This window comes from Aspergillus pseudoviridinutans, assembly GCF_018340605.1.
Source record: "Aspergillus pseudoviridinutans IFM 55266 DNA, scaffold_2, whole genome shotgun sequence".
Classification (NCBI taxonomy): Eukaryota; Fungi; Ascomycota; class Eurotiomycetes; order Eurotiales; family Aspergillaceae; genus Aspergillus; species Aspergillus pseudoviridinutans.
This window is the reverse complement of record NW_025091282.1, coordinates 4,872,089-4,884,918: the sequence shown is the minus strand read 5'-3', so window position 1 is coordinate 4,884,918 and position 12,830 is coordinate 4,872,089. Positions and strand designations below refer to the sequence as shown.

Here is a 12,830-nt window from a genome sequence, read left to right as displayed (position 1 = left end):
GTAGGGTAGTAGTGTTGAGAACTATGCCTGCTTTATTCTTAAGGTGACCTGCACCATCGTGAATGCTGTTAGCTCAGACTATACAGCTATCTGTTTGTTACACCCTGGGATCCATCTCTGCTGTTCTCTGCTAGTCACCTACTTTGGGAATGGGGTATTATAGTCCCTAGACTATAACCTATACTTGCCTGAGGTCTACTGTCCTAGTAGCCTAATAGTATAGTGATATAATAACCTTCTGGGGGTTAAGGATAATCTAAGGTAATATAAGAATATTAATAGTAGAGATAGAAGCAAGGCCTATTAAGTATATATACTTAATAGTAGAGAGTAACTAATAAATTAGACTAGTAATCTTATACTTAAGTAAATAATTTATATTAAATATAAGGAACTAAAACTAAGAGTACTAGATATAATAATAATAAGTATCCTTATATAGTTCCTTAGTTATAACTCTATTTATAACTCTTATTACTACTTCTAGAGTATCTCTAGAGTAGATTATAGAGTAGGTCTAATACTCCTTATCTTAGTATTACCTATTTTCTAGTGTAGTAGTTATAAGAGGCTAGAATTAGCCTATTAGTTATTATTATATAGAATACCTAATAAGTATATAGTAGGGCATAACTAAATAGTATTTCTATAGAATCCCTATCCAGATTAAGCATTCTCCCAGATTACTTAGTGATCCCTTCAGGACTGATTGGTATTTATTAATCCCTTCATTCTGCCTGTCACATCCGCCTGGCGCTAGTGCGGCTGTGTTGGTGTCGTAACAGTAGATAAATAGTAGTTAGGGATATTAGAGGTTGCTAGACTGGTCATGGGTTGGGTTTGGATGGATCTACATGGGGTTCAACCCAACCCAAATAGGATTTAGGTTAACCCATAATGTTAGTCATCCACCTTAAAATCCATGTAGGTTAGATTATAGATACCCCTTCTACCTATATTTTATACATAACTTTAAACTATACTACTTTTAGTAGGCGGAAAGATCTCTTATTAAGAGAATATTATAGATATTATGGATAATCTATAACCCATAAGCCCATTAATATTATTATAAACATACTGGAACGCTGACATGGCGAGGCTAGATTTATAAGTTTATAAATTATAATATATTATATATTAATTTTATCTTTAATCTTTATTATATCCTACAGACTGTCTTAATTTAATTTATAATTTAAAGGCTATACTTAACTATGCAAAAGACCTAGTTCTAAATACTTTCAGCCTTATAATTAATAGTATCATGATGCAAACTACCCAGCCCTAATATTAAGTTTAGTTAAAACTAGTGCCTGTCTCCTAGCACTAATAGTTATTAGGACCTCTATAGTAAGAAATTCTTCTAGCTAATAAGAGGTCCCTAGCTCTGGAAGTATAGGGTATAGCCTATATAGACTTCTTAAGTTTATAGGAAAGTAATTCTATAATTTACTTATAAAGATTTAATAGTCATAGTAAGGCAGTATAGTCTAAATATATTATCTATATATCTATATAATTTCTTACTAGGATAAAGTATAATTAAGAAGCATAGTTAGCTAAGTAGCAGAAATATATAGTTTTTACCTACTAATATAGCACATTTAAATTATAGATAACTTCTTTTTACCTTCTCCTTTAATATTAATATCTTAATATTCTACCCACACACTGTGATATATACTTAAAGAAAAAAGAAATATAACTATATAAGAACACTTTTCTAATCTATATAAGAGATTATTTAAATTTTAATATATATGGTAGATAGACTATATATTTAAAAATACCTATAAGGGAGTGCTAATATATATACTATAATATTATATTTATATAACTAAAGTCTTTCTGAATAACAAAAAGATAAGTATTACTGTGAAGGCTATATTATAAATCTCTTAATAAGGGATTTAATACATTTTAGCATAGAGAGTAGTATTTAATTAATATATAGAACCTATATCACAAATTCACAACACTTAATAATTTAATAATAATCACATTTATATAATACTCTTATTAGAAGAGATTACTAAGCAGTCATATAACCAACTAAATATCAAACTTTCTTTATTTATTTACTTATTTAAATTAATTAAGTATAATATAAAGAACAATTAATTCTACTCAATAATATTCACTATTAAATATCATCAATAGAGAGGTGAATAATACTAGTATTAAATATATTAATAAGAATGCTCCTTAACCTTACAGAACCTCTTTCTCTTCTTTTTTATAGATTTTATTAAAATTCAGTTTTTTTAATCTCCCAGCCCATTTATTATTTATTTATTAAGTCTGGACACCCACTCTTAAAATCTCTTATTAAGAGATTTTATAATCTACTAGCCCATTCATTATCTATTCTATAACCCTTACTCCCACCTTATAATCTCTTATTAGGAGATTCAAAGCAATATAAGAAGGAAAAAGAAGGATAAGTAAGCTAATATCCCTATTATATAAGAAGTTAAGATTAGCAAAGATAAAATAATACAGAGTCTAGAGTAATGCTTTCTAGGAACTATTATTTTTAATATATACCTACTATAGACTCAGTAGAGAAGGGGCTAAAATTATACCTTAAACTAAAAATATATTAATAACCTTAAATAGTAATTTATAATAAATATCCACTAGTACATACTAGATGATAGGATGTAGGTCATACTATCTAAGTCAGACTTTAATACCTACCTTACTTAGATTTTTACAAGGACTAATGATGCATAACTAACACTAGATAACCTAGATAAACTTATAATATAATCCCACCTGCAGACCACAGACTTACTTACTATTAATTAGGCATAGCTAATCCTAGGTATTACAGTACTAGTCCTCCAGGCTAGATAGTATAGAAGAGAGGTATTAATAAGTCTCTGCAGAGAGATAAGTAAGACTACTATAAGAGGTAATATTAATATATAAGGTAAGTAGATTAAGCTACCTAATAATATAGTAAGAAATCTCCTAATAAGAGATTTCTACTTATACCAGAGCTAACTTACTATAGATACATTTATAGGCTTATAATATTTAGGATAAGGAGTAATTAGATAAACCCTTACTATATTACCTACAAGCTAATTATAAAATAGTCTATAAGATAAATATAAGTAGTGAGTTAATACATACCATTATAGATACTATTAATAACCTCCCTAGGGACTATAATATCTATAAACTCAGCCCTTCCTTCTTCATTAAATAGGCTATGTTAATATTCAGGGTAGACCAAAAATCAGTACCTAGAATTCTTACTCTTTTAAGATATTATAAGTTCCAAGCTACTGCTAAGTTTTTTATATTAATATATAGCCAGGACATCACCTCCCTTAGGTACTTAGAAACCATCATCTCTCAGAAGCTGGATTTTATAAGGGTGAGTCTAAAGAATTAATATATAGATACTAATTCTCTTAATATTAGATTTATTTACCCTTCTTTAAAAAGTTTAGGAAGCTCTATAATAATATCTTTAGAGATATAGGCCTATTAGTCTCTCTTAATAATTAGAAATATATCTTCAAGCTTAAAAAGAAGGAAAATCATTATCTAAATACTATATATACTCTCTTCCTTCCTAAAAAAAGACTTTAATAGCTAAAACATCTTAGATTTTCTTCAGCTGCTAGATAGTATTAGTAATAACCTATTAACTTAGTAAGTACTAGCAGAGCTAGTAGTTATCAAAACTTATATACTTAAATACTATCACCCACAGTTTTTAGAGGCCCTGAATAATAATTAGTATATCTATATATTTATAATATTTTATAACAAGGAGGAAAGGTTTAAAGAATAGTAAATCTCTTATTATTAGATTCTAGCATATACTAACAAAAGTATAGGTCATTACTAATAAAAAAATATAAGGTTAGTACAATTATCAGGGAGGTACTAAAATATATTATATTCTAGGTAGAACCATCCTGGAAATATCCAGCTGCCATAACTAATGACCTTAAAAGTTTTATATAGGATTAAGCTATTAAAGAGTATATCTCTCTAACCTTAACACTCACCAATGGTACAACTAGGCCATTTTTAGTTAATAAGGACCTTCTTAAATACTTATAAGATTTTATTTACAAGGTTTTTAATTTAGTAGACTAGGATCCACTATAGCATAACTCATCCACTATATTAATAAGGCTAATCACTTAATAGTAGATTTTAATTAACTTTATATTAGACTACCCTGCTAGACAAAGATCTATAAAAAGAAAAACCAGCTACTATTATAGGTATTACTATATAAGGATAGAAAAAAGAGGATAAAGCTGCTATAGTAAATTTTAAGAGTAAGTTAGTAATATACTATAAATAGTTTAGATATTAAAACTAGATATACCTCTTATAGTCTATAATTAACTATATAGGCCCTTACTTTAGTAGTATTATAGCAGAGTTTAATAAGAAGGACTATAGAGTATGCTAATTAAATCTCCTAATATAAGATTTATACTAATATTTATTAGAATAAGGAGATTAATATTATTAGAGAGTCTAACTAGGGTTTTCTTATCATAGACACTAATATAAAAGATAATTTAATATTCTAATAGACTCTAGCCTTAGGCACTAAGAATATGAAGAAGATCCTTACTAAAGAAGGGGAGGTATTTAGAGCTATAATCTATTATAGACTACTAAAGTAGGCTATACTTATAACCCTTAAGTATAGGATGAATATAGTTAGAGTACCTAAACTAGAGATTATTAGGAACTAAGTATATTATAAGTCTCTTAATAAGAGAATCTACATCTACTAATCTTAACTAGGATAACTATAATAAAGCTTATAATATACTAAAAGAACTTGCTAGCATCCTAGAGTAAGTAGGCTAGAGTCTATAGATAGACTTTTTTAATAAAGACCTTACCTAGTATACTATATATATTCAGCAAAAGTTATCCTCTAGTACCCCTAAAAAGACTAGGTTTCTAGCAGCTAAGCTATTAGAATTTAGTAACTACTTAATAGCAGATAGGATAACAGCACTAAAGGATATAAATATAAAGTTAGTTAAGGAAAACTTACTAAAGAGAAAGACTAGCAAGGTAAAAGCAAAAGGTATATATTTTCTATTTACTAATTATAATCTCTTATTAAGAGAATATAATAGATAACTAACATCCCCTAGATAACACTAGTAAGTTAAACCACTAAAAGCCAGACTCTATACCCCTTATAGTAGGTCCTTTAGGAGCAAGTCCTCTAGCAAGAGGTTCTTCTTAAAGAAGGTATTAGCTATTTATTCATAGCAAGACATATTCTATACTATTAGTATAATAATCATCTTACCAGCACTACCACTACTCTTTTTAGTTTTTATTTCCTTATATAGGGGTACTACTTCTAATATTATAGATAGTAATGCATTTTTCTTTTTTATTTTTTTTATTCTTTTCCTTTTTTTCTTACTAGTATACAATCTCTTATTAAGAGATTTAGCAGTTAGTAGGATTCTTTTTAGTTAGTATAAGAAATAAGTACCTACTTATTCCTAATCTCTTATTAGGATATTTAGGGTTTAGTAGGATTATTATTATTTAGTATCTAAAATTAGAAATCTACTTAATCCTAAATACTTTATACCTATACTCTTTTACTCTTTCCTATCTTCTTAAAAAATTCTAATTCTAGTCTCTCTATAATCCCTAAAATTTTTATTTATTAAATTAAAAATACTCTTCTCTACTCTATTATTATCTATAGATAATTCTTAAGAATTTGATATGCAGTTAGATATATAGTCTTCCTTTAAGACTTAAGCCTATTAATCTATAATTAGGCTAAGTTCTTCTATCTTATACTTTATTCCTAATAATAGTTCAGAGGCTATACTAACTAAGATTATAGCCCTATCCTCTACTTAATCTCCTATTATACTATCTATACTTAAGTAAGTCCCTGGCAGTAAAAAATTTTATTAAATAGTCCTTTATCCTATAAATATTAAGCTATAAGTAGACTTCTATTCTTAGTAGAATAAAATATCTTATACTAAAACCTATACAGCAAAGAATATTAAGCTAAGATAGTTATATAGGTAAGTAAAAGTATAGAATCATTTTATAGAGGCTGCAGGTATCCCTTCTAGTAAACCCTTGCTTCACTATATAACTAATAAATATAGAGCTCTATTTACTCACCCTAACTTCTTAAAGTAAAATAGGATAACTAATCTATATTATTATTTAAAAAGATATTAAGGTTCTTAAGATAGTTATAGATCAGACAGAAGTCTATAATAATATCTTATTACTAAGGTTTGCTCTTTAGTCTCTTATTATTAGATTATATATTAATTATTAGGACTGCACCTATACCCCAGAATAATTTATTAACTAGCTCCTTTAATTTATTATTACCTATTAACTCTCCTTTTATATAATTAAATATATCTAATTTATATGTATAATTTAAATAGCAAATCTAGATATATATATTCCCTCCTATATCACTCTTACTAAGTGCCTCTAAGAACTTATTCTTATTAGCTATTCAAAACTTATTATAAAACTTCTACTAAATAGTAAAATTTCCTTAGCTCTGGACTACTGGATAAGTCCTAACTATAAGCTATTTCTTACTATTACTACTTACTTTATTAATAAAAGATTTAAATTTTAGGAGATACTCCTTAGGTTTTATCTAATTAAGGGTAAGTATACTAGAAACTATCTTATAGAGATTATTATAAATATCCTTTCTCTTTATAGTCTTTAATCTTATATTCTTACTATCACCACTAATAATGCAAGTAATAATAGAAAGATAATATAAGTATTAGGAACTAAACTCTAGAAAGGACTGCAGCTTAGTTCTTTTTAATAGATAATATTTAATCTAGGACTTATAGATATACTTTATATATATATATAGTCAACTTCTCATTCAACAAGAAAGATTATTAATAATATCTAATATATACCTTACCTAGCCCATGTCCTTTAGCTTATAGTGAAAGCTTTCCTAACCTAATTAAATATTAAATTAGAAGATAACTAGATTATAAAGACTTAGTCTAAGGGTAATTAGCATCTTTAAAGTCCACCTAACTTAAAATAGTCTCTTAAGAAGGTTTAACTTACTTAATCTCTTATTAATAGATTTCTAATAATTTCTCTCTATAGATATAGAAGATTATTAAGTTCATAAATGCAAGTCCTTAATACTAATAGAAGTTTATTTAAATCTAATATAATAAGGGTTAAGAATCTTAAAAGATATACCTTCTCCTACAAGACTACAAGATATAATAGAACTTAATATACTTAATACTTTACTAGGCACTAAAACTACAGAGTAAGGTAAACATCTTTATAAATACTTAGAGTTAGCCTAATATTAAGTATCTTCAGCTCTCTAATTTTAAGTAGAAATATCTTAAATATCTAATTAAACTTCTCTATCCATTCTTTACCTTTATAATAAATCTTTTAATATCAGGACCTAGTATGTATAATATATATATAGTCTATAATATCTTATTTACTTATCTAAAAGATATAAGTAAAAGAATAGAGAAGAAGAGGGCCCCTTAGAAAAGATATCTTATAAAGGCACTGTAAGCAGCCTCTAATAAGCTAAAGAAGTACTATAGCTATACTTACTAGGCAGAAGGGTATATTTATATTATTATAATAATTCTTAATCCTTCCTAGAAGCTATTAAATTTTTAGAAGGGCTCTTAGGCAGAGGAGTAGATTAACTAGTATAAAAAGTATACTATAACTTTTTAGGAACTCTTTTATTATTATTACCTCCTATATCCTAATACTACCACCCCTTCTATCTAGCTAAAGCAAAAGGAAGGCCTACAGCAGGCTATCTTTAAGCTCTAGAAATAAAAATAAAAATAGCTATCTTAGTTAGGTCAACTCTATCCAGAGTTAGAGACCTATCTTTAAGAGGGTATAATTTCCTCTGCTTACTATTATTAAATCTAATATTAAGAGATTAGGTACTAAAGTCCCTGAAAACCTAGATATTCTTAACTAGTAGTAACAGAATTCTAGATAATTTCTAATACTTAGTTATATAGCATCTGACTTTCTTACTATCCCTTCCAGTGGTATTAGTATTAAATAGCTTTTTAATAGTGCTTAAGATATTTATCACTACTATTATATATAATTACACACAGCTACTATTAAGTTAATTATAATCTAGATATATATAGATAGGTTTGCTATTACCTAAGACTATACTAAGTTATATAATATCTCTAAGTCTAAGGAACCACTTAAGAAACAGGATCTATATCACTACCATAATCAGTTAGTGAGTGAGGTGGATAATATGATAAGTTAAATATATATTAATAACTATGAGGATCCTGATTTCTTTAATAAAGATATTAATTTACTTAATAAGGCTTTTACTTTCCCTAATAATATAGATGGTAATGGCAATGCTACATCTACTATCTTACCTCTATCTTCTAAGCCTGTTTTATCTTCACCTATTGAGCCTATTATACCTCTGCCTGTAGAGCCTATTTTATCTTCACCTATTAAGCCTATTTTATCTTTGCCTATTAAGCTAGCTAAGCCTCCACAACCTAAGCCTGTTAAGCCTGCTGAGCCTGCTAAGCCTCAGCCTCTAGCTCCCACACATTCTTTTTGCAATAGTATACATTAACCTGGATACTATCATAAACTAGCTAGCATGTGAATAAAATTTAGGATTATATACTTACTATATTATAATTAAATCTCTTAATGGTAGATTATAGATACTTAAAGACTGTAGATTAAAAGGTTTAATAATTCTTACCTTATATTTAACTTCTGAAGGCTAAGAGACACAGATAATTAGGTAATTAAATAGGTTAGATAAACCACTAAATCTATAAACCTACTAAATTCTGCCAGTCACATGCACCCAAATAGGTTATCCATACCTATTTAGGTTGGGTATCATCCACCCATATACATATAGATTAGATGAGGGCCAACCCTTATCCAACCCAAAGTGTGGATTGGGTGGGTTGGGTATGGATTTGTGGATTGGGTAAACCAGTCTAGAGGTTGCTAGCTTACTAGGCTAAGTTATTAGTTTTAGCTATAAGGGTAAGTGGACTACTAGCCTACTAGCACTAACTAGGCAGGATATAGAGATATATATTACTATAGTAGAGGTGCACCTCTAGTACAGGATTCTATCCCCTAGTAGGTACTAAGTTTAGAGTAGGTAATCCTATAGGAACTAGACTAGGGAGGGGTCTATTAAGTAATCTAGATAGCCTAGATAATCTAGTTAGGGAAGGGGTGCAGCCTTAATTAGGAGCTATACACCTAGTAAAACTAGTTAGCAGAGCTAATCCTAATAGGTACATACTAATTTAGCAGTTATACCAGGGGATCTAGACACTGCAACTAGCATAGCTGGAAGTCACAGAAGGTAAGGAACTAGATAATACCCAGATCATGCGCACCGGCCGGCTGGGGCGCCTGTCCTCCCCCAATGCAGTCACTGGACTGGGGGGTGGCGGATCCCATAGTGGGCAGCCCCCGGAGGACCGCGGTCCCTCGCACATAGGCTCCTATTAACTGTATTGGCCCATCTTGTCTTATCTCATCCCTGTTAATGTGATTACATTATTAACGTAGCTAACCCTGCTGACTTTGAAAAATGAGCTGTAAGCATTTGCCAAGGGAGCCACACCATGATATTGGCTTGTAAATAGTACGAAAGTCATTGGCGTTGGAATAAACTGTTCTAATCAGATGCAACTGGGGTCCTTTGGTTGGCTTGCTGCGGTTCACAAGTGGGTGGGGACGGGGGGCTTGCTCTCTGATGAGCACGGCTGCAGCTGCAGCATCACGTAAAAGGAGGGGATGCCCATTGGTCAATCCTAGCGTCTCTCGGTAGAAGATAGAAAACTAGTGGGTTTGAAGGCTGCTCGTACTCTTGACGTTTTTTGGACCATTCCAGGCCCTTCGGCCCATGTTTGAGGCTCGAAGGTCCGGGTTAACCCAATCAATTTCTACGGTCCAGCCCGCCTCGATCTACCAAGCGTCGATCTTTGGAAGCCACGGATTTGCCACGGACTTTCAGTCTTGATTGCCATCAAGTGCCGCCAGTCTACGCTGCTCTGGTGCCGGTCGCAGCAAAAAATCTTCAACATATATTTTGCAAGCTAAGCCCATATTCATTTGCAGAGAATGCGCTTTTGTGAGTCTGAAAGTCAAGGGAGGATTTGCCTGGGAGACAATCCCTAATCTTGCTTAGGTGCTTCTCGAATTTAATTTGCCAACCCTGATGTCCGAAAGAATCGACCGAATCTTTAAGCGGCTGCGCCGCAGATGGCGCATCCGGACTACTGAGGGAGCTTCCCCTGTACCAGATTTATCTAGTGGCAGCTCTTCTGCAGGTTTATCTGATACAGCAAATACACCCTCATCCGATTTGATCGTACAAAGCTCGGATTCGGTAGAACCTTCACCCTGCAGTAGAGACCATGCACACAGCCCGGCCACAAGTAATCATTCGGAGAACACAGCACGGTCCAACCTTTGGGATCTGGCGTTCGAGAGACTCCGTCATGACAATCATGAACTCGTGGAAGCGTACGAGCACATGCTGAAAGAAGGTATAAATATGCCAGAAGGTGCCAGTCACAACGAGAAAATGAGAGCGGTCATCAATCAGAGGTTCGAAGAAATGAAGTCCAAACAATGGAATGTGCCAGGGACGACCATTAGGATTCGGGAGCAGATCGATCGTATTGTCAAAATTGTGATGAAGATTCGCGACGTAGGGGCCGCTGTAGTGGCTCTCGATCCTGTACATGCAGCGCCAGCGTGGGCGGGTGTTTGCGTTCTGTTATCTGTAAGTTCCTCAGACCTCGAAAAAGTCAAATATGCCTGATAAGTCGTTCCAGCTAGTTGTCAACAACTCCGAAGCGCGAGAAAAAGCCACAGCCGACATTGAGAATGTAGCTGTTTTAATCCCTCGCTACAAACAGGTTGAAAAGGTCTATCTCGAAAGTGCCACTCTGGAAAATGAACATGAACCTTCCGTCAAGAGTCACTTGCATCAAAGTGTCGTCGATCTCTACTCCAACATTCTAACATACCAAATCGAGCTGGCACGTTATCTGCAAAGGGGTTCTTTCATACTAATAGTTCAGGATGTCCTCCAGCTCAATGAATTCGGGGGCCTAATGCAGAAGATTAAAGACTCAGATAAGAAGTGCCAAGATTGGATGGAAGTTTACGATGCCACACTTGCAGATCATAACAGGGACAAATTGAGAATTCAGATTACACAGCTTGATGATAGGATCAACCAGCTTATCGCAGATATAACAAGTTCCCGCAGTGTTGTCGAGTGGAATCCAGGTCCAAACACCGACCCGGGATACGTATCTGTTCTCTATGGAGGTTTCCGAGGGCGAGCAGGCTTTTTCCGCATCTCGCTAGCAGACATCGAAAGTGATAAGCAGCTCTACCTTCAGATGCGTGCAGCGTATGCAAAGCGGCAGCACCGCCTGTGGAGGATAGATTTACCACATCCATGGAAGTCCCTGGCTTGGCTCTCTTGGTTCGATGTGAAGCGACTTGAATTCGTCAAGGTAGCTTAGCTCCATTTCATATTCATTCTAGGGAGACTAATGCATACAGTATACAACTCACCGCGCTTCAGTCGCATCCTACGCGTCTACAGACGATTTACCAATTCCAAGGCTTCTCCCTCATAATATACGATCATTCGCCTGGCATCACCCATTGGAGACAGACTCCCAAGAGTGCCTTAAAGAGCTACGTAGAGTCCTTGCTAACGGGCAACGCTGGGGCATACTCATAGCTGAGGAGATTGAGGTACTCAAATTCTCATACTGCATGACGATATCCATACTACTTTCATTCTTGGTCGGCATGGTCGCTGATGATTGTGGACGTACGACTGGCGGATCGCTCCGAGCAAGCTTTATCGCGATGGCTGCTTCAGTGTTAATGCTTGGAGTGGCTCCCCATCCAGCCATGACAGATGTGGTACGAGATGAGTTAACAACGTGGAGAATATACGTTATTGTTTTCTGTCTCATAACCGCCGCGATGACAGATACGTTTGCGTTCGCCCATATTATAAGTGAAACGCTGCGACGAAGGTTGACTGCCCTAATTGCCATTTCTTTTCTCGTTGGATTTTTTTATGAACCAGAGGTCTAGAAAAAGTTCTACGGTTAAAGGAACTTGCGTCGCTAGCCGCATTTAAATGAAATCGGACATTGCCTTTCATCTTGCAGGGGTTGTGACTAACTCAGTAGGGCAGTTTATGGGGAGCGATCAGAATAATCTGGGAGTCATCTGTGATCCAACCACCACGGCGATATCGGTGGATGACTCTCGGGGTTCCGCCAGCTGGTTTTCCCCCGCCGCCAAACACGCCCATGGCGTATACCAATGCGCACTCATATTCATGGCTGCGATGGTAGCTTAATACAAAACTGCAAGCATGCTATTTCAATGTTGGTTATGGCCCATGCCCCCTGCTATGGGTTGTTGGACTAAGGGTCTATTAGATCGGGGCTGCTTTGGTTGGTAGGATCATAAACTGCTTTGATGTGATGTGCCAGAAACACAGTAAACGCTTTGCGCTCCTGCACAGTTGGAAAAATCTTTCTGCTATACAGGGTCTACGGTACCAGAAACACATCAAAAAAGATCAAGATAAGGATGGTACATCTAGCGCCATCAAGGAATGCGTTAGTCACTGCGAATTGACCATCATCAGTATGCGATGTCACTCTTGGACTTTTCCTCCGCCATTCCAATACAGACAGTACTCTTCTCAGCATAGA

The 12,830-nt window shown here is 33.6% G+C and overlaps 1 protein-coding gene across 1 annotated transcript; it reads left to right on the top strand.

The window, feature by feature from the left end:
* Window positions 1-10,285: 10,285 nt before the first annotated feature.
* Asppvi_003770 (uncharacterized protein) lies at window positions 10,286-11,609 on the top strand (the record flags this gene model as incomplete). Its single annotated transcript, XM_043299731.1, is given in 2 exon segments — window positions 10,286-10,855; window positions 10,869-11,609. 2 exon segments carry the CDS (start codon window positions 10,286-10,288, stop codon window positions 11,607-11,609), a joined length of 1,311 nt encoding a protein of 436 aa, XP_043155666.1.
* Window positions 11,610-12,830: the final 1,221 nt, after the last annotated feature.